This window comes from Podarcis muralis, chromosome 2, assembly GCF_964188315.1.
Source record: "Podarcis muralis chromosome 2, rPodMur119.hap1.1, whole genome shotgun sequence".
NCBI lineage: Eukaryota > Metazoa > Chordata > Lepidosauria > Squamata > Lacertidae > Podarcis > Podarcis muralis.
This window is the reverse complement of record NC_135656.1, coordinates 39,700,523-39,726,522: the sequence shown is the minus strand read 5'-3', so window position 1 is coordinate 39,726,522 and position 26,000 is coordinate 39,700,523. Positions and strand designations below refer to the sequence as shown.

Genomic DNA, 26,000 nt, shown 5'->3' with positions numbered 1-26,000 from the left:
CTTGCACTTACATATGCCTGAGGGCCAAACTGCACACAACACTAAATGCATCACTTGGAAGCATGGCAAGTTTTTTTTAATTAAAAAAAATAGTAACAGGTGCAGGGGAGAGACCTGCAGCTTCAATCCTTCCATCCCAAGTTGTGATCTCAACAAAGTTTGTCCATTTGCAGTGTTATTAGTATGAGGGCTAGTACTAGCTCAATTTTGGACCAATGGAAAGCTCAAAAGCAGGACAATTGTTCCCTAGCAACTGCTATTCGGGGGCCACTAAGACCAACTTAGCAGCTCTCTTTAATCATTATCCTTTCACATGATTACAACTAAGAGAGAGGAGAGCAGGGCTGCACTCTGGCCCTGCCCTGTGTCCTAAAGATCTGAGGGCTCCTTGAGTGGTTTAGAATCCTGTGCCTACATGCACGGAACCAGGCTCCCCATTTTTCAGACCTTTAAGCACTAGTCTTCAGCAGCTGAATAGGGATAGTTGTTAGGAGAATTAGGGATGTTTTCCCCCGATGTAAGTCACTTCATGCTGACTTACACTAAACTGCGCTTGTCATTTTATTGCCAGTTCATCCAGTTAAGAAAGATCATTTTGGAACTCCTGGAACTCTTTTTTGCTTTTACCACTTGGCCACCTCACTGCTTAGCTCTAATGCAAGTTTAATTATGAGCAAGTTAAAAAGTACTGGTTCTAATAGAGCACACTTTTCTCATCCCTCCACTGTGAGAACAGTCAATTTATTCCTACTCTCTGCCATTGTTTTGATCCTAAGTGCTAGTAGCCTGGCTCCTTTTTGGTTCAAGCGGAACCTGTCCCTTTTGTATACGCTTGGCTTATTACAAAACCTTCTCCAGTGCCTAAGAAGTCAAAAGCTGTCCTTTGACACTGCAATCTTAGGCATGCATTGAAATGCCTCAGCTCTTTGCCTGTCTACCTGGCACTGCAAATAGGGCAGGTAGAATTCTGGAGGAAGCAATTCTGAATTTCAGCTTCTTGCTTACCCACCTAAAGTTTGCTTCCAATACTGCACAACTACATTTCCCCATTTCACTGGTGCTGACGTGCACCATGACTGTCATCTTCACTCTGACGGTATCTACCAGTCTAACTAGATGAAACGTGACTTCTACAACCTTTGCACCAGGCAGGCAAGTCATTATGCAGTCTACACACCCCTGTTGGCCTATGACTGAACTGAATGGGTCCTGAACCTAAGACAGTCTTGGGTTTTTTTACTGCAAAATGCCAAGTCAGTGGAAGAGAGAGTCATGCAGTACACAGTGAAATATGCAGATCCTAGATAATGCAAATGATACTAATGGGCATTGGTTAAAAGGACATCTCTCTATTGGGAATGAAGTCATTCAATTTGCCCTAAGAGGAAGACACTCAATTCTCTTCCTCGTCATGGTCCCATTTCCCCCCCAGAGTAATTCTCACCTGCATCCAGACTGCCGGTTGCTGCTGTCCAACCCATAATTGGGGGAATAGCACCAACCACAGCTCCTACCCATGTATTGACAATGCTAATTCTTTTCAGCGGTGTGTAACAGCATGTGTACAGGATGATGTTGAAGGCTCCCAGGGCTGCAGTAAGAGGATTTACTCCGAAGGTGAGCAGAGCTATTCCTGGAACAGCACAGGAGGCAGCAAAAGACACAGCAAGCAAAGGGCTGTAAAAAAAGAAGAACAAACAAACAAACAAACAAGAAAATGTAAAAATATGTTAGTGAAAGGATCTGAGGGCAGATTTTTATTACTGTTACCTTTTTATCCAATGCTTTCCCGATAATTCTTTTTTATTAAGAAATCTTAAATCGGGCAACAGTGATAACCACAGAATAAATGTACATTTAGCAAACACCTACTAGAGCATAACTTCTTCACTGGTGTACAGAGAACAATCAGCAAATTTGACCAGCAGGCAAAACAGGTCAGGTGCAGTCCAATGCAGACTGGTCTTGACTTAGCTTTTGTCTTCTCGCTCCTGCCAGGGGGCGTTGAGGGAATTTGAGGAAGCTATATAGGCAGCGGAGCTTCCCTTCCTGGGAATTTAGGCAGGTGTGTATGCAAGTTGCCATTAGGCATGTTAAAGCTAAACATTCACCTAGAGACAGACACACACAACTATTACATTGTTTATAGCATAGGGAAAGAAACATGCCTACATATTACCCAAGCTTTAATTACACAATGTAATACTTTCAACAGAAATTTGTGTTCAAAATTTATTGCCCTGATTTAGCAGAATTTATCGGAATCCTAGAAGCTTAAACTATGGGTTTCACTAAAGTTCCAGATCTGGCTACGTCAACTCTTGACAGTGGGGAAGAAACTATTTTTAATAAAGCATCTAAATGTTTGGTGTAGATTTTTATAGCCCCACACAGACCAGTCACCTCATAGTGTTTTATACACAATTGCAAAATAAGCCTAAGCATGGATGTGCACGGATCGTGTTAGAATGCGGAGAAGGAATAAATGTCTGCCTTCAATTTAACTTTTAATTAAATGGACCAGGCCAACAATTTGATAAGCTGGAACATGATTTTACCAGCTTTACAAACCCAATTGTGGATTTTGCCGATTTAATTTAGTGGAATGCAATGTTTATCAGATTTTTCTCACAAGCTTCTGAGCCAAGAAAAAATGTTCTTTTGAATACATGCAGCTTTCAGTGAACCCATTCAAGCACTGATCTTGTAACACTTGGACCTATATTTACACAACAACATTAGTTAAGAAGTGACAGAGTTTTGTCATGTGAATCTAGCACCCTGGAAATGGAGGCAAGCTCATCACTTGATCACTTGGCTCAGGTATATGTGTAAAGATAGCTGAATGTACTGATGATGAAGTTCAGAGGGAAGGGAAGAGAAAAAGACAGGAATTTTGTTACCACTTCAGATGAGCTATAAAGGATGCTGTACTTTGAACATTGTTGAAACAGAAAATAGCAAAAACAGGACACTGAAACGTTTTTTAAAAGCATGTTCCTCAATTGTTCAGTGACACTTCTGAAACATATTTTTTTTGAACCAGACGATAACAGTAAGTTCCCCCCTTTTCAATTTTCATGGATTAATGTGATCTAGAGTTAGGAGTGAGTAGCCATGTTTGGTGATACCAAATAGTTCACGGTGCTTAAAACAAAAAGGGATTGTGATGAGCTCCAAACGAATCTCTCCAAACTAAGCGAACATGAAAACATTAAAATCCAAATGGAAAATCTTGTCTTGTGAATGCAGAACTTGCTTTTAAAAATATGAATTATATTTTTTATACCTATTTACGCTCTGGACATGCCTTTCTTAGGTTTGCACCACTTCATGAGACATAAAAATAAGTCAAGTGTCAACTCTTTGAGGAGCTGGCAGAACACTCTGTGAAAGCCAATATTATAGGGCTTGAGAGATTTTTATGGAAAAACACAACTACTTGCCTGTAATAGGGCTGGCTGTTATTTACCAATTTTCCATATTACTAAATTGACCCCAGAAGCCGTGATGTGCAAATATCCTTTGCTATTGCAATAGGTGAGGTACAGCTAAAGGCCTAATATTAAAAGCCATGTTCATGCTAGGGAGATGTAAAACTTGAAGCACTTTCTACATGGACTAGATGTTTGCATCTGGAATTTGGAAAGGCTTCTTTCATCCAGGAAACAATATTCTGCAGTATTGACTCTGCAATATTTAATTCCAGAAGGGGAGACTTTTTTTCCACAATGTGCAATAGAAAAACAGGGGCACGTTTCCCCCACCCGCCCTTGGAAATTCAATGCAGTCACACTCTGAAGAGTACCTGTGTGACAGTGACAGATCCCACGGGAGACAATATGTTCAATTTCCCTTAGTGTAACATCTGCTCTGTTGACAAGTCATAAGCAGATTTTTTTTTCCTGTTTGCAGACATAGCCTGGGACCTGATGATCCAGCTGGTGTGTTTTATCCATTTCTAAAACCACTAGGTGTGTGTGTGTGTGTGTGTGTGTGTGTGTAATCGGGAGTTAGGAGAGAACTTTGATGAGGTATGAACAGGATATACGTGGTGTGCTTGATGTACCACCCTGTAAGGCAAAAGGCTGTCAAAGCCAGCTCATATTCACAAAACAAGTAAATTCCATGAAAATTTGCACAGCTGCCTTGTCTTTGGCAGTGCTCTGAACCACCACCTCAAGAGTGCCCAAGGGCACACAACCAGCTTCTGCTGAAGACAGAGAATATTGTTACTTTACAGAACAGGTTATTTCACTTGCTTTTCAGTTACCAAGCCAGGGCCCTTCATAAGCTACATACAGATGAGCCAGAGTGCAGCATATGCCACCCTACATTTTTTTTAACTTCACTTCAAGAAAGGAAGCACAGAGAAACAGCTGCACATTTTTGAACATAGAACATACCCAAAGCCATAGCAGTAATCAGTGTGTCTACCTTGAGAGCTGCTTTCTGCTGCCTGCATAGTGGACAACAAAGAGGCACTATTCCAGAAATCAAATTATGAACATATGCCACTGGTCTATTTGGGCTGGCAGTGGATCTTTGAGGTCTCGGGTAAAGGTCTTTCCCAGCCCTGCTCATTCAGCTCCTATTCAACACAATATACCAAGAACTGAATGTGGAAAATGATGCATGGGAGGCATAATAGGAACCTGCTGAAGGATAGGGTACAAAAATAAAATGGTAATAAAATGGAATTCGCTCCTCCACTGAGCTATGGGAACCATTTTCTTAGGCCTCTGCTTCTGCAGAGCCAGTTTAGTTTTAAAAGATGCTGTCTGTCATTATTACTATTATTTAAATCACCATCACATTATGGCAGGAAGGAGAAGCAACCTGTGTCAAGGAAGCCCATGACCTTTGCATAGCGAAGAGCCACTGTCTGTGTATTATTTGGTACACCATGTAATCTTAAGGAATATGCAACATGCCTCCCCCTTGGCTCTGCAAGGATTACATCTCGCAGGCAGTGGGAGTGACTAAAAGCTTACTGGGGAAAGATACGCCTGAATGGAGCGAATAATCAGAGAGCTTTTTCTGTCCAAAGCTCACTGACATTTGTCTCTAATAGCGTTTGGCTGGGGCAGAGCCCCTCTAACCTCATGCCATCAACAGGGACTGCAGGACAGTGAAATAAAAAGGCTGCTTTCCTGCTCATTTAGATCAAGCTGCCACTGACACAGCAGGGCTTCCCAAAAATTGTCTGTCAGTCTGGGAAAGAACCATTCAATGATAGCTTTGGTGGGAAGGCAATCCCTTGTGAGTAAGAATCAAGTATCCATGCCCTGCACAATTGCTATGCATTCATACGGCACTCTACTCATCCTGGGCAGTGGGCAGCAGTCAGTATTACAAAACCAAACCAAAACCACAGAGGCTTTTTTTTGGCACCTAATTCATGTGAGAGACTATAAATCCTTTGAATCAAGGGCTTTTGTTACAATGAACTGGTTAAACTGCGTTTATATTTTATTGTTTTGAGACAGCTAAATACTGTCTTCCAGTGCTGAATAGCAACATGATCGTGGACTTACCGTATTTTTCGCACCATAGGACGCACTTTTTCCCTCCTAAAAAGCAAGGGAAAATGTGTGTGCGTCCTATGGAGCGAATGCAGGCTTTCGCTGAAGCCTGGAGAGTGAGAGGGGTCGGTGCGCACCGACCCCTCTCGCTCTCCAGGCTTCAGGAAGCTATCCGCTAGCCGCGGCTAGCGGAGCGCTGCATTAATCCCGAAGCTTGGGGCGCGCAGAGCTCAGCGCGCCCCAAGCTTCTGGGTGCCGGCAAGGTCTCGCTAGCCCTGGGAGAGCCCCGCGATGTTGCGTGGCTCTCCCAGGGCTAGCGAAGCGCCGCGCTAATCCCGAAGCTTGGGGCTTCGGGATTAGCGCTCCGCTAGCCGTGTCTAGGCTGCGGATAGCAGGCTGCTTCCCGGAGCGCCGGGCGCCCTGAAAGCAGAGCTCCAGGCGCTTCGGGAACACATCCGCAGCGTGGGGAGCCTTGCAGGAATTCCCCACAGGGCTCCCCACGCTGCGGATAGCAGCCTGCTGCCTGGCGGGTGGGGCGCCCTGAAGCAGAGCGCCCCTCGCGCCAGGCAGACATCCGCAGAGTGGGGAGGCTTGCAGGAGTTCCCCACAGGGCTCCCCACGCTGCCGATAGCAGCCTGCTGCCTGGCGGGTGGGGCGCCCTGAAGCAGAGCGCCCCTCGCGCCAGGCATACACCCGCAGAGTGGGGAGCCTTGCAGGAGTTCCCCACAAGGCTCCCCACGCTGCGGATAGCAGCCTGCTGCCTGGCGGGTGGGGCGCCCTGAAGCAGAGCGCCCCTCGCGCCAGGCATACATCCACAGAGTGGGTAGGCTTGCAGGAGTTCCCCACAGGGCTCCCCACGCTGCGGATAGCAGCCTGCTGCCTGGCGGGTGGGGCGCCCTGAAGCAGAGCGCCCCTTGCGCCAGGCATACATCCGCAGAGTGGGGAGGCTTGCAGGAGTTCCCCACAGGGCTCCCCACGCTGCGGATAGCAGCCTGCTGCCTGGCGGGTGGGGCGCCCTGAAGCAGAGCGCCCCTCGCGCCAGGCATACATCCGCAGAGTGGGGAGCCTTGCAGGAGTTCCCCACAGGGCTCCCCACGCTGCGGATAGCAGCCTGCTGCCTGGCGGGTGGGGCGCCCTGAAGCAGAGCTCCCCGCCCGCCGGACAGACATCGGCCAGCACCACAAGCTTGGGGGACAGCAGGGAGGCGCAGCGCCACTATCCCGCTGTTCCTCGACCTGGTTCGGTTTCCCTGACCTGCTTTTGGGGGGGAAATAAAGGGGAATTTTTTTTCCTTTATTTCCCCCCAAAAAAACTAGGTGCGTCCTATGGTCCGGTGCGTCCAATCGTGCGAAAAATACGGTATTTCTGAATTTATCCAGGTCCATCACAATGTATTGCTCAGCTGCTCTCACTGTGCCATGAAAGAAAGAAAAAATCGATCTATAGGAAGTGGCAGACAACACAGTTGGTGAAAACAGGCTTCCGCTGTTCTTTACAAACATAATTAAGAAATGAATTGGAGGTTGAGGGAGCTACAGATTGGACATCCATAAATTAAGCCTAAAAACAGGCATTGATTAACTTCTCAGCCCTTATTACACTTTCTCTGCTGCATAAATGGAGATGTAAGCATGCATGCACGCACACGGTCGTTGAACTCTTAAGTGCATTCAAGGAAATGCTTGTGCAATTCAACCTTCCAATATTATGGAATTTTGATTATTATTTTATTATAATAAATAATGGAATCTCACTAATGGGTACATGTATACCTCCATCTGAACAGGAGCGACAACACCAGCAGCATAAGGGGCCCATTTGTGAGAGACAAAATGCCAGAGCTTTGTGCTTGAGCACTGCTATTTCATTTGGCAGCACAGCCCTGAGCCTCCAAATGGAAGAAATGGTATGTTGAATCAAGCACTGTACACAGCAACTTGGTTGCACACCACTGTTCCAAAATGGACTCTTAATTGTCAACATGCTGAAGGCAGCTTATCCAAAACTGAAGTAAACTCAAAGTGAAGGATAACACTTTCAGAAAATCAGGCACTCTGCCCCACCTTGGGAGAACTGATAGCAACAACATCATAAATGTCTCCTCAGAAGAATGCTGCAGTGAGTTTGATGGGACTTACACCCAGGTAAGTGCAGAAAGGATTGCAAGATAAAATGTTCAGGAAGCCATAATTGCGTAGGCTTCAGGTAACTACACAGATCACCCAAACTCTAATATGTGGCAGCAGACGGTGCATTAAGGATGAATTTCCCCCATCTTGCTAACAAATGACCGTATAAATATTTTATTTTATCTAACATGGTCTTAGCTCATTTTTCCAGTTCCCACGGCAGCTTCTATAAAAGAATTTAAAAAAAAAACTAAAAAGAGAGAGGGTAAAACAACAGTAAAAACAAAACAAAAACCTGTTCTTTATCTAGACTCCTACCTAACAGGGAAGACAACAACCCTGAGACTGTATTCATATTCTATAGTGCTCCATGGCATACTCTTTAACACATGCATTGAGACAGCTATCCGCAATGAGACAAAATAGGCATCAACCAGGCAAATGCTCCTAACCAGCTGGCAATGCTAGTATACACATTTGCATTTAATCAGCCTTCCTTCCTTCCTTCCTTCCTTCCAGTGGTACCTCGTGTTGCGAACCGTCCCCCTTACGAATTCTTTGGGTTACGTGCTCCGCTAACCCGGAAGTAGATGCCCCTTGTTGCGAACTTTGCCCTGGGATGCGAGCGGAAATTGCGCTCCGGCAGCACGGCAGCAGCAGGAGGCACCATTAGGGAAAGAGTGCCTCATGTTACGAGCAGTTTCCGGTTACGAACGGACCTCCGGAATGGATTAAGTTCGCACCCGGAGGTACCACTGTACTTTTCGGTTGCAGGTACACCAGCAATGAAACACTTTTCTCCCCCAAAGCTATAGTTTCATTTTTGCTGCTGACAATGGGAACAATTTTAAATTAACTTTGCTTTCATTATGTTCTGCGCCAACAGGTAAGTGGGAGCATGACAGTAAAGGTGAGATGGATGCTCCCCAAGACAGGAATTTCATCTGCGTACAACACTGTCAAAACAGTTTATTGTAATAAAAAGAGTCATTGTGAGCACGTTTTTTAAAATGTCAACACTGCACTGATTAGGAAAGGCAGAATCACCAAACAAGTTGTTGTGAAGACAGAACATGAATGAAAGATAGAAGCCTTAATGATGCTGGAAAGGTTTTCAATTTGATGATTCATTTGAACAATGTATTCACATATTGGTTTCTGAGGCAGAAGTGTTAGGCATATAACCTTCAATTAGTTATAAATGCAAACAGACTTCACAAGCCTATTTTTCCCCTTGTCAACATTGTCTCATATAATGCTGTTCAGACTTGAAAGGCTGGGTCCCTCCTCCAGTTTCGGCTACATTCACGTAAGCAAAGCTAAACCACATTAAGTACATCTGTAGGGGATGTTTGGGCATAATTACCACACCACTGTACTGTTCACACTTGCAGAGCGGTGTTGTGGACAAGTTTTGAAAGCTCCAAGATCTTTAGAAACAACTTTTCCCAAGGTACCATTGTGTCCTCTACTGAAAGCAAAGACCTGCATCTTTGCTGTGCTCTCAATGCATTAAGTATGCAGTTGCTCTAGACTAGAGCTCTAGACACCTTCTCCACAGCAGGTCCATGGATGGTGAAACTTCAGTAATTTCTACAGATAACTGATGCCTTTACTTTTAGAAGTCATATAGGTATCGTATTATTTCAGATGTATGTATGTTTCTGTACTTAAACCTAAAGGCATTTGTGAGAGAAAAGCATGTCCGTTTCCATGGGGGTTCCCCCCCCCCTTATTTCCACTTCTTACCACACTCAGCATCACTCTGGAGGGTCTAATAATTCTCAATAACATTTTTAAAGTCCCCCACCCCCGGGTCTACACTGGGAAGGGGGAGATGAGAAAGCCCTGATCTATGAGCAGATGTCCACCCACATATCCAACTCCAGAATTTTATTATCTAAACTTTTTTTTATAAGGCACCAGTCCTCATGACCAAGGAAGGCTATTTAAAGACCTAAAGCAAATATACAATGACCCCTAATTTTCGAAATTTATGACTTTTATGATTTTGCACAATTACAGTTAGTAACATCAGGGTCTTTGCCACCCAAGCCATATAGAACACTCGCCTACAGTACAAGGAAACACTTCCTGAAGTAACCGAATTGTTCAAATTTCAGAGGGAGATGGTCATCCACAAGGAGGTGGAATGGACTGAGAGGGAGAACCTTACCAGTCTCAACCTTTGGTACAAATCAATATAGGAGTACTTTTGGATATGCTAGGGTAATCTTTCCCATATCAAAATGCAACCAGGGCAGTACCCTGTCACTCATTAATTTACAGCACAAATGGCTCTTGTGCATTGCCTGGTACTGATTATCCCACCAAGTGCATACAACTACCTTTTAAAAGAACACCTGGCATCTATGGCCATTTTGCTATCAAAGAAAAATCCCTTCCAGTAGGCACCTATATTCTTTGTTTTATAAAAATTAAAACCACCTCTTGGACCCCTGGAGATAAGTTCTGCTGGCAGGCACTCAGTCTGACTCTTGAAACTCTTTGTGCCAGTACCACATGTGGATGCACTACTGTGGTGTATCACAAGTCTGCCATCACAAGTTCCCAGCATGCATGAATCTAACACACCTGAACCTACTGTCTTGAGAAATACTGTATCACCCATGTGGTTGGAAGGTATCTCTGGTGCTGTTGAGTGGGGGAAATGTTTCCCTGAACTGCAGAGTTTCATGGTTAGAGTTACATTTTAAGGTCCAGTGTGTTTTTCCTGCTTTTCCTCCATGGTTTTCAGATAGGAAATGTTTATATTTGAAATATCGAAACACTTGCAGATTTTGTGGGGCCTGAAGTACATCTGTATTCTTTATTTTCATTTATATTTTGGTGTATCTGAAGTTTTTCTCTCCCCTTTACATAGAGACTGTACTGTGATATACGCAAAGTCACATTAGTTTATGCTGGGTGCGGGGTGGGGTTTGTGTAAAGTTAAAACTTTTGACGGAGAAGGCTTCCCCTTTATTTATTTTCAGCTTTGTGGTGGTAGTGTGAACATGTGTGCACAATGGGGGAAAATAAAATAAAATAAAGCAAAATCCACTTGAGTAAATGTGCTTTGAAAAGGCATGCAGAGTATCTGCAAACCAATACAAACAACATAATCAGTAGAACAAACTGATAATACAATACATCTACTTATGCCAAGAACCAGGAAGAAGCAACCAAACACGAGAGAAAAGCATGGGCAGATCTTAACTCTGAGCAAAAGAATGAGTCATTAACTAGAGGTGGAGCAACACTAACCATGACATGGTTCAAACCTAGCCACCATCATCTTTACTTTCCCACAATTCCCGTGTGGTAGGTTGGCATTAGCCTGTCTTCACACACAGATGTATCTGCTTGCCTCCACAAGGTTTGGACTAACTTGAAAATTACAATGAAGGCAGCATTCATAACAAATTAAGGCGTCACCACAAATAATCAAATCCTGGCAATTCCTCAGTGCTGAAAGCACACAGCAACTTGCTCAGCACATCTTTTGAGGGAGTTATATTTACATCTGGAGTAATGCAAACCACATTTACTAGTATTTTCAGAAGGGATGAATAATCTAGTAATAAAAATAATAAAAGTGAAACTAAATCTGGAAGAAATATGCCTCATACCAGTAGCTGTTTTGTGGAAGATTTTTTGTTTGTTTGTTTTGAAGAAAAATAAACAAAAACCTGAAGCCCATAAACTAACTCTTGTTATAGGCACATAGTGTCAGAATTACAACAGATCAACAGCCCATCTGTGTGTGACCACCAGCCATTCAACAAATAGACCCAAAGCTTTAAATCAACACCGTTGTAAAATTGCACATTATGTAATCATTTAATGAAGCTGTATGTGGTGCTTGTCACCTACAAAACGCTTAAACACAGAAAGAGAAAAATATGTTTTTACATTCAATTACTGGTTTTAATCAGAAATTTCCTTCTTGTCTAATGAGATATATCTTCTAATTAAAAGGGAGAAAAAAGCTATAAGCACAAGGATTACAGATTTATTGCTAAAGCTACCTTTTCTTGCTTGATGGGGGACACAGAGGCAATATCAATTACAGCCTTTAAAAGCAGGGAAGCTGGTGTCGCACTTTTTGTCACCATCTTTCCCTGGCTTTCAAGCGCTTATGAACAAGCAGGAAAACTGATGATGAGATCTGCTCTCGCAAAGACACAGAATTACATTAACCAACAGTGTAATGAAGTAAAAGGGCACTCATTTAAGCAAACAAAGTGGGCATTACATGAGGAAGAAAAAATACTAATATGCATATTCACTTATTTCCTCACTCGCTCATGCAAAAAGGTTCATGACTCATGAAAAAGACTGGAGGCTGTTTGGTTTTAAAATTGAAATGCAAAACTAAATTACAGCTTTAATTGAGAACTCAGGCTTCCTCCCATCAATCCAGGGCATTGGGAGAAAGAGTTCCTCTCGGCCACTCATGCCTAAAGCCTGAGAGATGGTGCTGCCCTTGGAGGGAGGGACAAAAATGAGAAATCCTGTCAACTCTTTTCCATGAATTATTTAACTCTCTCTCTACGTTAGAAATAAATAAATTAGGGGTATGCCTGCTCTTGGACATCCAGAGTTGTATTAATCTTCTCAACATAGTAGTTGGTGCCAGGTCAAGAAGGGCAAGATGCAGCAGAAAGCCCTCTATGCAAGTTCTTGGCAGAATACTGAGCATCTCAGCTATAATATTTGGCTTCAAGCCACCAGGCAACAGTAAGGCAAATAAAGAACCCCAAATCTGCCATTGTTGTAATCTGTACAGACTTTTGAGTTTCTAATGTATTAAATGCAGAATTATTAAGATCCTCAGGCATTAGAGGTAAAACACACTTATAAAACTGATAAGAGATTGAGGACAGCTAGAAAAAGTATCTCAAGCAACTCTTTCCCCCTTTGATTTCTCTTTTAGGACAATGTTCCCCTTCTTTCATTGTACTTTACCACCAGCTACTTCATGCTGGCTGCAAATATTCATAACCACATGAAAAAAATATTTTGGAATATATTTTGGGTTAGAGTTCAATCAGACCTTACACTGCAGGAAAAAAATGTCCTAGGCAGCCTGTGGAATACCTGAAAGTTAGTGTGTGGATATATAATTTTGAAAACTGCTTGGGTGGCAGGGAGTGGGCAGGGGTAATGAGGAAATTCAGAAGAATATCCCTCTAAATTATCTCTATACAACTATCTCTAAATAACGACATCTAAAATGCTTTTGCTAAAAAATTTAAGCTGGGTTGTAAACTCCTGAAATAGTACAAACATACAACAAAGATATTGATAATTGCATGCATCCTTCTAGCTGAGAAGGGGGCTAGTTCTACCAAGTGGTAAAGTGGAGCTCCTAAAACTCCATAGGGACGTAATAAATGGCTCCATGTTTAAAAGCACTTAAGTAAGGAATTTTGACGGTCATCATAATATTTTATCTCCTGATAAAAGGATTTAACAACCAATTGTCTGAAAAGGCAGAGTTGTCTTTGATGTGCACAGGCTTAGAAAAGAAGCACTCTTGAGCTGCTAATATCTCTTTTTGTCTACATGGCAATCCAGACTCATCAGTAATAACTTGAAGGTGGTCTTGATTGATCTTGATTGATCTTGATTGTTGGAGAGAGATGGAGAATGGACAGTAGGCCGAATATCCCAACACAATGGTGCATTTCTGTTAACTTGCAGACAATTCATGGATGGCACATAACAATAACCCAAATATGACTTAGCATGAAATAGCAGATGTGCAGACTACCAAAGAGGATATTGTGGTAGCCTTTCTCCTTCCCAGTCATTCGTCTGCTGTGCTGAGATAAGGAATGTCTAATGTATAGACATGTTTAGCAGGCATGTTTAAAAATTGTCTAGTATACTAATGATATAGCATCTTAAAAATAATCTGGCTAGAGAAAAATTACTAATTTAACAAAGGATACTAAACTCAACACTCAAATCTCTTAAATCAGATTTCTGACATAAAGTATTATTATCATTATGTATTATATTGGTTATTGTATAAATAGTTAACCTGTGTTTCAGCAACCTATCAGTATGCATGTTTTTCAGGAAATACATTAATCAAAAACTTAGAATCTTAAAAAAAAAAACCCCACACAATTATTTAAATAACTTTGATTTATTTTTTTTAGTGATCCAATCTGAATGAAAAGGTTTGGAGAAACAAACTGTCTCTTGGACCCTCGAGATGGCATTTCTACTCCAAGCTATTTTACTTCAGTTGCCAGCAAGTCTACTTATTTGCAAAGGAATAAATATTGGCTGCGGTAAAATATCACATAGCTGTGTGAATTTGCTTTTTTCGAAGCAAGGAAATAGCTCAATGGATGGCACCCCAGCTTTGCTGTCAACAGAGAGTATAGAAGCTGTTGTTTGAAAATGTAATTGACACTGTATTTTAACCAAATTGGAGGCAATTAGCTTTCCCAGATCCTAACCAATGTGAGTTGCAGATGTTCCATCTCCTCTGCTCAGAATTAGTGACTTGAGCAGCACTATAAACAAATCAGCTAGGTTTAAAGTAGTCACTTTGTTTTCTGAAAACAGACCGGTCTATTTTTCAAGCTTACATAATTCAGTGCTGGATCAATACATTTCCATGAATTTTTTTTATTAGGATAGTGAGTGAGCATAAGGCAGGGAACTACAAAGAAATTTAAGGATTGGAATGATGGAACAGAAAGAACTTCTTCTAATCTGTACACCAAAGTTAGCTTTCAATCCTACACGCCCCAAAAAAGCTATCACTAGAACGTATACTACTGTATAAGGAAACCCCAGTTCACACATGTGTGAGGTGAAAGTGTGGTGGGAAGAGTAGCCTGAGGACCTTCCCTCTCCAGTAGAGATGGTATGCAGCGAACCAACCCCCTGGGCAAACTGCCAATTGTGTGATTCTCCTCCTTGAAAAAACAAGGGAAGAATCATATGAACTAGGTCAGAGCAAACCATTCTCCAAGTGTGCAATCCTTATGTAGTCAAAATACAGAGCTATTGCATCTGTATGGTAGAAGGAAAGTGCTTCTTCTACTTTATTTCAATGTTGTCTGAAAGTATGATCCAATGCTAAAAGACACCATCACAACCCATTTTACTTAGAGCTGAATTTGATTGCATTGCTGTTGTTTAGTCGTTTAGTCGTGTCTGACTCTTCGTGATCCCATGGACCAGAGCACGCCAGGCACTCCTGTCTTCCACTGCCTCTCGCAGTTTGGTCAAACTTATGTTCGTAGCTTCGAGAACACTGTCCAACCATCTCATCCTCTGTCGTCCCCTTCTCCTTGTTTGATTGCATTACTGTATTGAAAAAAGATCTGAGTGCAAATGGTACTGAAGTTTCTCAGAAGGTCAATTTTACTTCATACCTTTTGTGTCAAAAGGAAGTTTCCCCTCCCTGCCAAAAGGATTCTTTGGGGTGGGGTGGGGAGTCCGCCAAAGGCCAATTCTCTTCCCTCTCAGGCCCCAGGCTGCTTTCTGCTGCCAAGGATATTCTCTGGCAGCATGCATATGCCAGCCTTATCTTCATCCATTATTACTAACCTAACATCCTACATATACTATTTATAAATGCATTCTCTGACTGCCCATCCTTATGTGGCCAAAATGGTACCATCCATACACATGAGGGAAATTACAGTGGAAAGCCCAAGACTTGCAGGAGTACACATTGTGGGGTTTATTTTTTAAATGAAAAAAAAAAAAAATCTCCCCAAAAGTGGGGTGAGGGAGAAGATCTCTAAAACAGGCCGATGGTAACTGAGTGTACTTAGGAAGTAAAAAATGATGACTTGACTGCTGGAGAGAGAAAAAAATGAGGGTGAATGGAAAAACCATAGCTGCTTGGCTGAAACAAGGAACAGAAGCACTTCACCAAGAAACAGTGTACAGTGGTACCTTGGGTTAAGTACTTAATTCGTTTGGGAGGTCCGTTCTTAACCCGACACTGTTCTTAACCTGAAGCACCACTTTAGCTAATGGGGCCTCCCGCTGCCGCTGCGCCGCCAGAGTATGATTTCTGTTCTCAGCCTGAAGCAAAGTTCTTAACCTGAAGCACTATTTCTGGGTTAGCAGAGTCTGTAACCTGAAGCATATGTAACCTGAGGTACCACTGTATAGCAGGCCCCACTTGTTACTGTAATATTATAATATTCAAAGCTGCCCATCATCTGTTTTAAATGTATAAAAATACCAATGCATTATTGTTTTGGGTTTGAATGCTTCTTTCTGCTTCCCAATAGTTTTGCTTCCTCTGCTACCCTTTCCCGATTTAGGTTCTAATAGTGTCTGCATATAGCACACTAACTTTTGAAGCCAAAGGCTGGCCTATCACCATCTTCAGGTCCACAGTAATAGCTGCAGGCCCTCTTAAATTCTTATGCAGAAAACCTTGAACTGAGCAGGCCATTAGAAATTCATAATGAAGGCAAACTAGCAAATAAGTTAAAACCCAAATTTCACTGCACGGACAGGAAAAGGCCCAGGGTCCCCTTTCAGCAGGATTTATAGCACAATATTCACTGTGACTTTATCAAGAAGATTCCAATAAAATGTGTGAGAGGGCTCTTTGTGTATCTTAGCCTCTGGAATGCAAACTGTGCAGCAACGGCTATTCTAGCAATGCCTAATTAAAGTGTAAGCTCTGGTATCTGACTTGCCAAGTTGATAATGTGTAAGCTGTCCCTTGTTTAAAGGCCTTATAAACTCAACCATTTATAGAAGAAATGCACTTTTTACGTGACTTACTGTAAACAGAACTCAAGGTGCAAGCCATTTACTATCCCTGGCAGTTCGGTAATGGACTTGCTGAGTGGTGTCATTTCTGAAACTACTTGGCACATGTTGAATAACGGGGCTGCTGTGGTTAAGTAAGATAAGGCCCCACTATTAAAAACAGAACTGAGTGCTAGGGAGTTGGATTGTCTTAAAACAAAATGTACAAACACAAATCTGAATAAATTTGACAGACTCCATAAGGGCTAAACACTGAGAAAATGGCAGGCTTATCCCAGAGACAAGATGTATTGCTTCACAAGGCAGGGTGGATATATTCTTTATAAAAATAATCAAAATAATCTGGTAGCCCATAAGAAACATCATTCTTGATGTGTTTTCCCCACTATTAGTTACACTCTGCTTTTGGATATACACCTCTGCAGTCGCAACACACCTACATTCTCATCTGAACAATGCATATAGGCAGATTTATATGGGCAGCTATGAACAAGGGCAAAAATAAAGACAATGTTCAAATGAGACAGCTTATCTTAGTTGCTTATCCCTATTTCCTTGGCTCTAGTCTTCAGTTCTTCTTGGAGGCTCCCAAAACCCACTTATAGGATATATCCTGGGGATATTGCAGGCAACAGTCTTTCTTGTCACTCAGAATTCTCCCCGGTGCTGAAAACACAGACAGTTCAACTGAAGTGTTTCACTATCCCTAGGAGGACCTCCTGGTGACAAATTGTCACATACTGCATTTAAGAAACAGCTCAACCATCTGGGGGGAAGGTTTGCCTCTGTAATTATTAGGACTTGACTTTCTGGAAAGCTGAATTGTTTAGTGACTGTGTTTCAGCAATAAAAGTGGGCAGTGTGTTTTGCTGAAAATCCTATGGAACTATATAGTAATCTACGCTAACAAGTATAAATGAAATGTTCTGCCAGTACTCTGTGCCTTTCTACTCCCGTACACTTTCACCACAGATGTATGTTCATCCAGATTAGATTTGCAAGGGGCTTGGATATCAAGGCCACTGGGTATTTGCATGTCTACCATACTAGCTAATCATTTTGGTTCTGTGCCACAACAGACTATACTTCCCCATGGCTAGTTCAGAAGAAAAGGAAGTTGTCTGCCATTATTTCTTTTTTTTTAAAAGAAAAAAATGGAATTGGCATAAATGGTACATCCCCAAAGGTCTGTTCATATTGGAGGTCATAATCAGAAGGATTATAGTATACAATTGCTGTACTCCTTCAAACGAACTGGGCCCTACCTCCTACTGCGCAGCTGACACAGGAGGCTAAGACAACTCCATTAGGAGTGCATATCGCTACTCAGCAGTGGTCCTCAGAAGCAGATGGAGGGCTATTTACTCAAATGCACCATGACTCCTGGCTTATACATGAGCATCTGGGATGTTTCCTAACGTGATGTGATGCACAATGCACTCAAATTTATCAACTGTCCCACATGCAATTAAAGGCCCTGATAAATAATTCCATGGCAAAGGCCTCACAGCTGAATTGAAAAGCAGCAAGGCGTGAGGGGTCAAATGTTTCCGCGGGATTTCTATTTAACAAACAGAACTGCTTATAAAGGAATGTCTCTACTGCGCTGCTGCAGAGTTTTTTCACACAGCACAACCAACTGAAACAGGGAGCTGAGTAGCTGGCAACTACTGCCGTCTCCATTTAAAGTGCAATAATTTTGTATCTTGCATGGAGAATCAAAGAAATACACAAACAAACACAAATCCACACCCAGCCACACTATGTATCTTAAAAACAGTTATCAGGTTCTGTTTATGAACATAAAACAGGAACTCTCATTGACCATAAAGGATGTAATCAACACTATGTGTGGATACATAGCTACTGCCATTCCTATTCCCTTTGGGAAAGCAAGATAGTAAGCATTACAGCAATCCATTAGTTCATCCTTTGATGTGGGTTTTATTCTCTTTAAACTGTGTTCTAGCCTTAAGGATTTTTCCTTCATTGCCTGTAAATGCAGCTATCTGAAGCAGGGGAGTGAATAAGCGTCCTGCTGCTTAAAATGCAAGGGCAACATTTTCACGAGTAATTGGACATGTCAAAATATAAAACAGCCTTATTAAAATTTCTTGTTTACAACACTCAGGCAATGCCAGCTTCCCACTCTTCAGAGGAAATGCATGGAAGAAAAGGAACTCAGCAGGAAAGAACACACTTGTTTTCATACAGTTATATTAAAAGTTGCATACCTCCAGGATAAACATTATTTGAAAAGAACACTGCTGTGGTGTCGCTTTAGAACTATGTTGTTTTCAAACGGGAACATCTCTTCCTCCCCACATCACGTTAAACAAAAGCATTTGCAACTTCAGTTCTGAGCCAGTTATCCAGTAACAAATTTTTAACAAACCAGTAATATTTGAAACATAAGAAGCTGCATCATATTGAATCACAACACTGGTCCTTGTTGCTCAGTAATGTCCACACTGACCAGTGGTGGCTCTCTAAGATTTCAGACAATAGTATCTGCAAGCTCTACCTTTAGATGCTGGGGATTGAACTTGGAACCTTTTGCATGCAAAGAAGAACTCTACTGCTCTACCGCTCTACTACAGTCTTTTGTGAATTCACATGCATTTAAGAACTCAGCTCAAGGGCATCCCTTCAGTGTCATTGGCCCAGTCCTTTGGAGTACTCCACCAACAGACTTTTCTATTCCTCCAGGTCTATGCAGGCAATTAAGAGTAGACCCTTCCACAATGATTAATTGAGATATGTTTTTAACGTTTTGATGGCTTTATTGTATTATTGCACTGTTTTGTTTTTATAGCTGTACACCACCTAAAAAAAACAATTTTTATTAAAGATTTTCTTGGGTTACAAAAGTATGTGCATTGTCTCTATTTTCAGGTCATAGAGTCTTTTCTACTGATAATTTGCTGTAAACCACTTTGATATTTTTCATGCTGTAGCAATATACAATTTATATATATATATAAATAAGACTAAATTTGGGGGAGTTCATTCTGCCAATGATGTCAGTTCCACTGGCAGGCAAAAAAGATCAGATTTTACCATTAATTGTTATTTTCTTGTTGAATTGTTCTTCTATAGCAAATGAAACCAATGCTGATCATGAAATGAAATGAAGAGCAACAACTAAGCTTCCCTGGTTTTTGGATAGTAAAAGGTAAAGGTAAAGGGACCCCTGACCATTAGGTCCAGTCGTGACCGACTCTGGGATTGCGGCGCTCATCTCGCTTTATTGGCCGAGGGAGCTGGTGTACAGCTTCCGGGTCATGTGGCCAGCATGACTAAGCCGCTTCTGGTAAAACCAGAGCAGCGCACGGAAACGCTGTTTACCTTCCCGCTGGAGCAGTACCTATTTATCTACTTGCACTTTGAGGTGCTTTCGAACTGCTAGGTTGGCAGGAGCAGGGACCAAGCAACGGGAGCTCACCCCGTTGCGGGGAGTCGAACCCCTGACCTTCTGATCGGCAAGTCCTAGGCTCTGTGATTTAACGCGCAGCGCCACCCACATCCCTTTTGGATAGTATGAGAGTCAATTCAAGATGATAACCTTCAACCTAACATAGCTTAGAGCACTGGTCCCTTATTAAGTGTGAAAAGGCTCAGATTATAATAAAACAAAATGCACAAAAATGTAATACATCATAATTTAACTACAAATAAGGGCTTATGTTACAGTTAGAATGTAGGGTGTGCATCTATCGAAAAGGTCTGATTTGAGAAAGTTTTAACTTTTGTTATGCCAAATAAGTTAAAATATAACAACAAAGGAATCAAGTTGTTGGTTTTCCCCCAACAGGAATTTTAAAGTGTGTGACAGGTGAAAGGAGACATATAGGCATGTTGAAATGATGGATAGGTGCAAAGGAGAATGCTGTGTTTACTCTGATTTCTTTTACCATCATCAAGTCAGCTTTCTGACTGTGGGGCAGGAGCTGCCCTGTTCTCCTGGCCTGGACACTGTCATCTGCTCTGCTCCTGGATCTGATGGGCAGGGTGGGGGAGAAGGGGGTACCTCTAGGGAGTGCAAGACTGGCAGAACTGCCCCCACCACCATGAAGTTGCTGCTATTCAATACAGTCAGAATCTGCAGAGGCAGACCTTGTAAAACTGTTTTAAGAACTGTAACTTTAAGAACTTTCTTTATTTAAAAGCATTTATAAACTGCTTAATAGTTTTTAAATCTCTTAATTTTTACTTGACCTTGCTTTGCTGTCCACCCTCTCATTCCTCATTTCCTTGTGTGGGGCAGGGCCTTAGTAGTGATTCTTTTTTAAAATCGCATAATACTAAAAAGTCTCAAAGTGATATTCTCTCTCCCATACAATAAAACATGTTAAAACAATGAGCAATCTCAGTGCAGTAACATTTATAAAAACACACAGTAAAGCCCGGATTGAAGAACTGCAGCATCAGTATCATAAAGCTGTCCGGAACGACTGGAATGAATAAAAACATTTTTATCTACTGCATAATTAGAGTGAAGTTGGTGCCAGGCATGCCTTTCTTTTATCATGGAGAGTTTTCTAGAGAAGGGAGTTACTATAGAGAAGGCCTGTGTCTGTCTTTCATATGGGAAGAGGTGGCCCTTTAGGTAGTAGGGTCATGGGCTGCATAGGGCTTCGTAAGGTCAAAACAAACACTCTAAATTAAAGAATCATTTAAAAACTGGCAGCTAGAAGCAGTGTTGTGTGTTCCCACCTTCCTGCTTTTGTTAATGCTCGGGGAAGTTATCTTGTGTAAGCCGATGTTATTCTGCTCCCACAATGACTTTGTTAGTTGGAACCCATACACAGCAGGGCTAGATTTGGAGCGTAAGTAAAAACACCCAAATGGCAGAGTGCTGCCTGGACATTTGGCTATATAAACAGGCTATAGCTGATTTCAGAATCATTCACACTGAAAGAGAACTGAAGTTTTGTGAGGAGGAAGGAATATCTAGCTTGAAGACATTGAAAACTGTCACAACAGAGAAATGTAGACTGGGCTATTTCAATCTTTGGGTTGATATAGCTTATTTGGATTGGCTTTGCTCAGATAAAGTACATATGAGCACAAGACCCTTTACATGTATCAATAAAATCCTATAGAAATACAACCAAAGCAAAGTGAAAGGAAGGAAAAATACCTAAAAGGGAGTTCCCTAAAACTGGAGGGTTGTTTTTTTCTTAATAAAAAGGTATCCAGAAATCTCTAAAGGGGATGAATAAAGATGAACATCTGGAGGAAGTGAGCCCACGGCAAAGGGCCCATTGTTTGCTGATTTGAAGATAGAATCAAAAGATATATAAGAAGTCAGCTGCAGATCTTCTGTACATCCATGATTTTTAGTTACCAGCTTTGCTGGCAATGGCTTTTGCTGTTAAGTAGCCTGTGTAAAATTTGTGTAAAAGAGCATTTCCTCTGTGAGTAGGTGACTTCAAGATTTATTGCACCAATGGGTTAAATTAAGATGATGAGAATAGAATAGACCAAAAATTAAATTTGATAAGAGTCAAATGTATCATCAAAACAAGAACACTTTTGAAGATGCTCCAGAACTCTTTTTACATGCCCCAAATATTTTTGGAATGGTGCAAGACACCAGCCTTTTAAATACAATTTGCCCATTTTTCTGCTGTTTTGATTAACATTCAGTTTAACTAGAAAAGTTTGAACCCTGGGAAAATACGTAGCAGAAGATTGCAGCTCTCAAAGTGCGTTGTTTTGGCCAGCTGAAGAAATAATGCCAGTTGACGTCTAGCTTGAAGTCTATAAGGACTTAGGCCAACATCATTCAAGGTTAAGTGACACTTTAAAGAACATTAAATTAGCTGTTGACAGTTGGATAGATAGATCGATGAGTGATTGCCTTGGAGTCCCCACAATGACCACAAAGGGCAGAGAAGAGAGTATAATAAAGTTTCAAGTTTGGTGAATATGGTTCTGACCAAATGAAATTGCCATGACTTAAATGTATGCCTTTGGAAACTTGTGTCTCTGATTATTTAATCTAAATGGTCGTTTGTTCCTTCTCTGTGCTGGTGATAAACATAGTCAAATAGCGTTTAGGATACAAAAACGCTGATAATTTTTTTTATATGGAAAACCCAATCCTATGTACATACCAATGTTTCCCACAGCAAGTAGGTGAACTGTGGACAAACAGATGTGCACTTAAATACTTGTGTTCATATCACTCTGGCCGAACATGGGACTGCTGTACCCTTTATGCCCTCTAGTATTTTTTGTGGGAAACACTGTCGTATATATCGAACAGGTTTTTCACGTAAAGTACGGTGCTGCTCTGAAGACAGCACAGATGTGGGAGAAAAGCTTTAATTTTACTTGGGGGTGAGAAAGGAGGAGGAGTTTAAAGTTTACACACACACTGACCTAAGCAAATTCAAGACACCTCCATTCAATTGAATTTTGGCTCAGCCTAGTTTTTGGCTCACTGTGTGCTCAACAGATGTTCTCATTAGAATATTCCCCATGATGTTTTTAAAATAAAATTAACTGAACTTAGAAATCTGTAATTAGCACCATCTTACAGAACAAATCAGAACAAGTTTACCAAAGTACTCTATTTACAATGAGAGTGAGTTTACCCCCAGGGCTTGCTTTACTATTTTGTTTCAATTTTCATGTAATTTCATCCATCACTTTTTTTCAATCCTCCAAAGATGATGGATAAAACACAGAAATAAATCGGACCAACTGTTCACAGATGCCTAAGGGAAAACATAATTTTGTTATAAATAATCCTTGGCACAAATCATGGAAATGCTATCTGAAAATTGTTTGTTGAATAGTTTATGAATACGGGCTTTAGCTTCAAGTTTGCAAATAAGGTGTAGTGCTCCCCAACCTTCGTTAAGTTGGAATCCAATCCTATACAAAAAACTGAACAGATATACAAACAGAAATCAAGGTTGCTTTAAGTTTCTGTTCAAACAGGAGCCCCATGGGATACTGCCTTTTATTTGTATATATACATGGAGCAGAAAGCATGCACAAAAGGTGACACATGTTTCAGAATTCTTCTTGTAAAACATCATAAGAAGTTTGATTCCTGCTTTATGATTTGTCATAAAGGGGAAAAACTAAGAAATACAAACTGATAACGATTTATACAGAATGAAAGAATGGGCATTTCATATATATATAATGTTTAGTGTGTTTTTTCCTAGGTCTAATCAAAAATAGCAAACCCAACCATCTAATTATTTTCAGAAAAAACAAAGGTTAGACATTACAGTGAAACAAACAAACAAAAAATATACAAAGGAGCTCCATCACTAAGTGTGATAAGTGGTGGTATTAGGATATGGAGAGAATGTAGGGCACAACCCTGTTCCAGAAGGTGCCAGAAGGGGCATTTTCCCAAGCACTTCTAGCTGTTGTCATATTAGGCTGCTTTGGCTCCTGTTTGTGAGACAAGCCAAGTTGTTAAAATGACTGACATGCCCTTAGACACTCTGGGATAATGGATCTTCCCAAGGATGTCCTGTTTTTCCACAACGGTTCTAATCTGTTTGATTGTGATTCTGTGGTAGCTTCCTTTAAAAACATGCTGTGGCTGATCCCTCCCCCCCGCAACTCTGTATTAACAGTATTTGGTGCAAAACCTTTTGCGAATGGACCTTCTTTGTCAGTGTGAACTCTCTTAGTAGAATCTGCAATTCACAATATGGGAATTGTAGTTTTTATATGATATATGTTTCATCTATAAGACATAGATGGGGAAAAACACCTGTAGGGTTTTTTTTTACTGTGTCCATGCTGGGAACTACAGATTTTCTGTAGGGAGTTCACAGTGACAAATTAAGCGATGCTGTTAAAAATGACATAACTTGTCTTACAAAATTATATATAGAATTTGATCTGAGTTTAAAACATGCCTGCCATGAAAGAGATTCACCCATGTTTTAATAAGGCCAATTCCCATTTTCCAATAAGCCTTTGAATGCAACGTTTTTATAACTTTTGAAGTCTTCTCAATATTCTTGAATTTTCCTCATAAACAGACAAGGTATTTGCCCTTAGTTACTGCTGCTGTACTGCACAACACTTAACATAGCGGTTATTATTTAATAATTTCTATACTTTTTCTAAGTGGTTTACAAATATAATTTTTAAAAATAAAACTATGCTTATTGTGCTACCATCCTGTTGCAGAACCAGCAGAACTAGCAATTCTAAAAACTGCCTAGTAAGCACGGTGAGGGCAGGAGAGGACTTTCATCAAAGAAATACAGTAAAAGTAGCTAAAAATGCTACTAAACTGCATCCCAACAATATTATCTGCACTTGTAGTATATTCTGTAGTTAACTTAAATAATGATGTATTATTTATGTACAACTTGAATGTTGTCTTAATGTATAAGCTGATAGAAATAATGAGCTTAAACTAAATATTGCAGAGCAGTGAGGTTCCTTTGTCAGATACTGGAACTAAAGTATGCTGCATGACAGGAAGTGCTGGCACTGATAGACTACAACAAATTTATTTCTCCAGAACGTCTTTCTACTTAGTTTTCTTTTTTTGTGTGCATGTTATTTTGTAATGTAATTTTAAAAATGAACATAATAATTTATCATTTTTAATGTCTGACCTTCAATTTAGATGGAAAGCTGTTAAATCATGGATTTAAATTAACATTCATTTTAAATAAATAAATAAATCCAAATTCTACATCAAGGGAACATGGCCTCTTTGTCTGAAACGGATTAAACAAGCTAGAAAAGAACACACATATTTAAGTCCATGCAAGTTATTCTGACCGCAATGCAGGCTTTGGAATTCTTGGCAAGAAATGTGGTGGTAGAAGGTGGGCAAGGTGGGAAGTATTGGTGGGCAAGTGACCTGTCATGTATCAAACTCACAAGTTCCATCCCGTCCCTTTTCTCAAAGGAAAATCAAATAGAAGGCTAACTTGGACCTTTTAAAGACTTTAGAAATGTTTGTTGTTCTTTTTAAAGAATTATTGTGGGAGATCCATAATGATTTTCTTGGCAGAGCCACTTGCTTCTAAAAGTATGGTACATGCTTCACAATTGTCTATGATATTTCACAGGAACACCTGGAATCTTGCGATTCTTAATTTCTACATCTATAAAAGCTCTTGCTGAATATGATGAGAGGGCAAGCCAATATGTTTTCCATGTGGCATTGTAAGCTTTCAGAATCTTCAAAGCACAAAACGGCAACGCTTTCACAGTCTTTTGTTCTGAAGTTGACATATTTGCTTATCTAAACATAAGGAAGGGCAGTAAGCTGGGAAATATATAAAAAGAACAATGAGATTTATTACTCATTTTGGAGAGCAGGTGTGTGCAGCCTTACCTGATTTGTCCTCGCACCAGGGGTCTGTTTTTTGTCCTGTTCATATTAGAGTCAAAAGGAACCTCAAAGAACTGCCAAAAAAAGAGAGAGAAAGGGAAAGAAGAAAGATGACTTTAAGGGATGCAAGAGAACATCCGAGCTAAAGAACAGGCTGTTTTTGCAGGTGCTTTGGTCTTCATTTCAGAAAATTCCCAAGCACAACTGAAACAGCAATTTTTACATTGATTTTGA

General features: G+C 40.9%; 1 protein-coding gene across 1 annotated transcript in view; it reads right to left on the bottom strand.

Moving 5' to 3' along the window:
* Positions 1-26,000, bottom strand: part of COX10 (cytochrome c oxidase assembly factor heme A:farnesyltransferase COX10) — a 94,213-nt gene that overhangs the window by 10,833 nt on the left and 57,380 nt on the right. Inside the window, exons 5-6 of the mRNA XM_028717125.2 lie at positions 25,770-25,840; positions 1,445-1,677 (exon numbers count right to left, since the gene is read on the bottom strand). Coding sequence (XP_028572958.1) covers positions 1,445-1,677; positions 25,770-25,840 — 304 coding nt within the window. The remainder of the gene's footprint in view (positions 1-1,444; positions 1,678-25,769; positions 25,841-26,000) is intronic.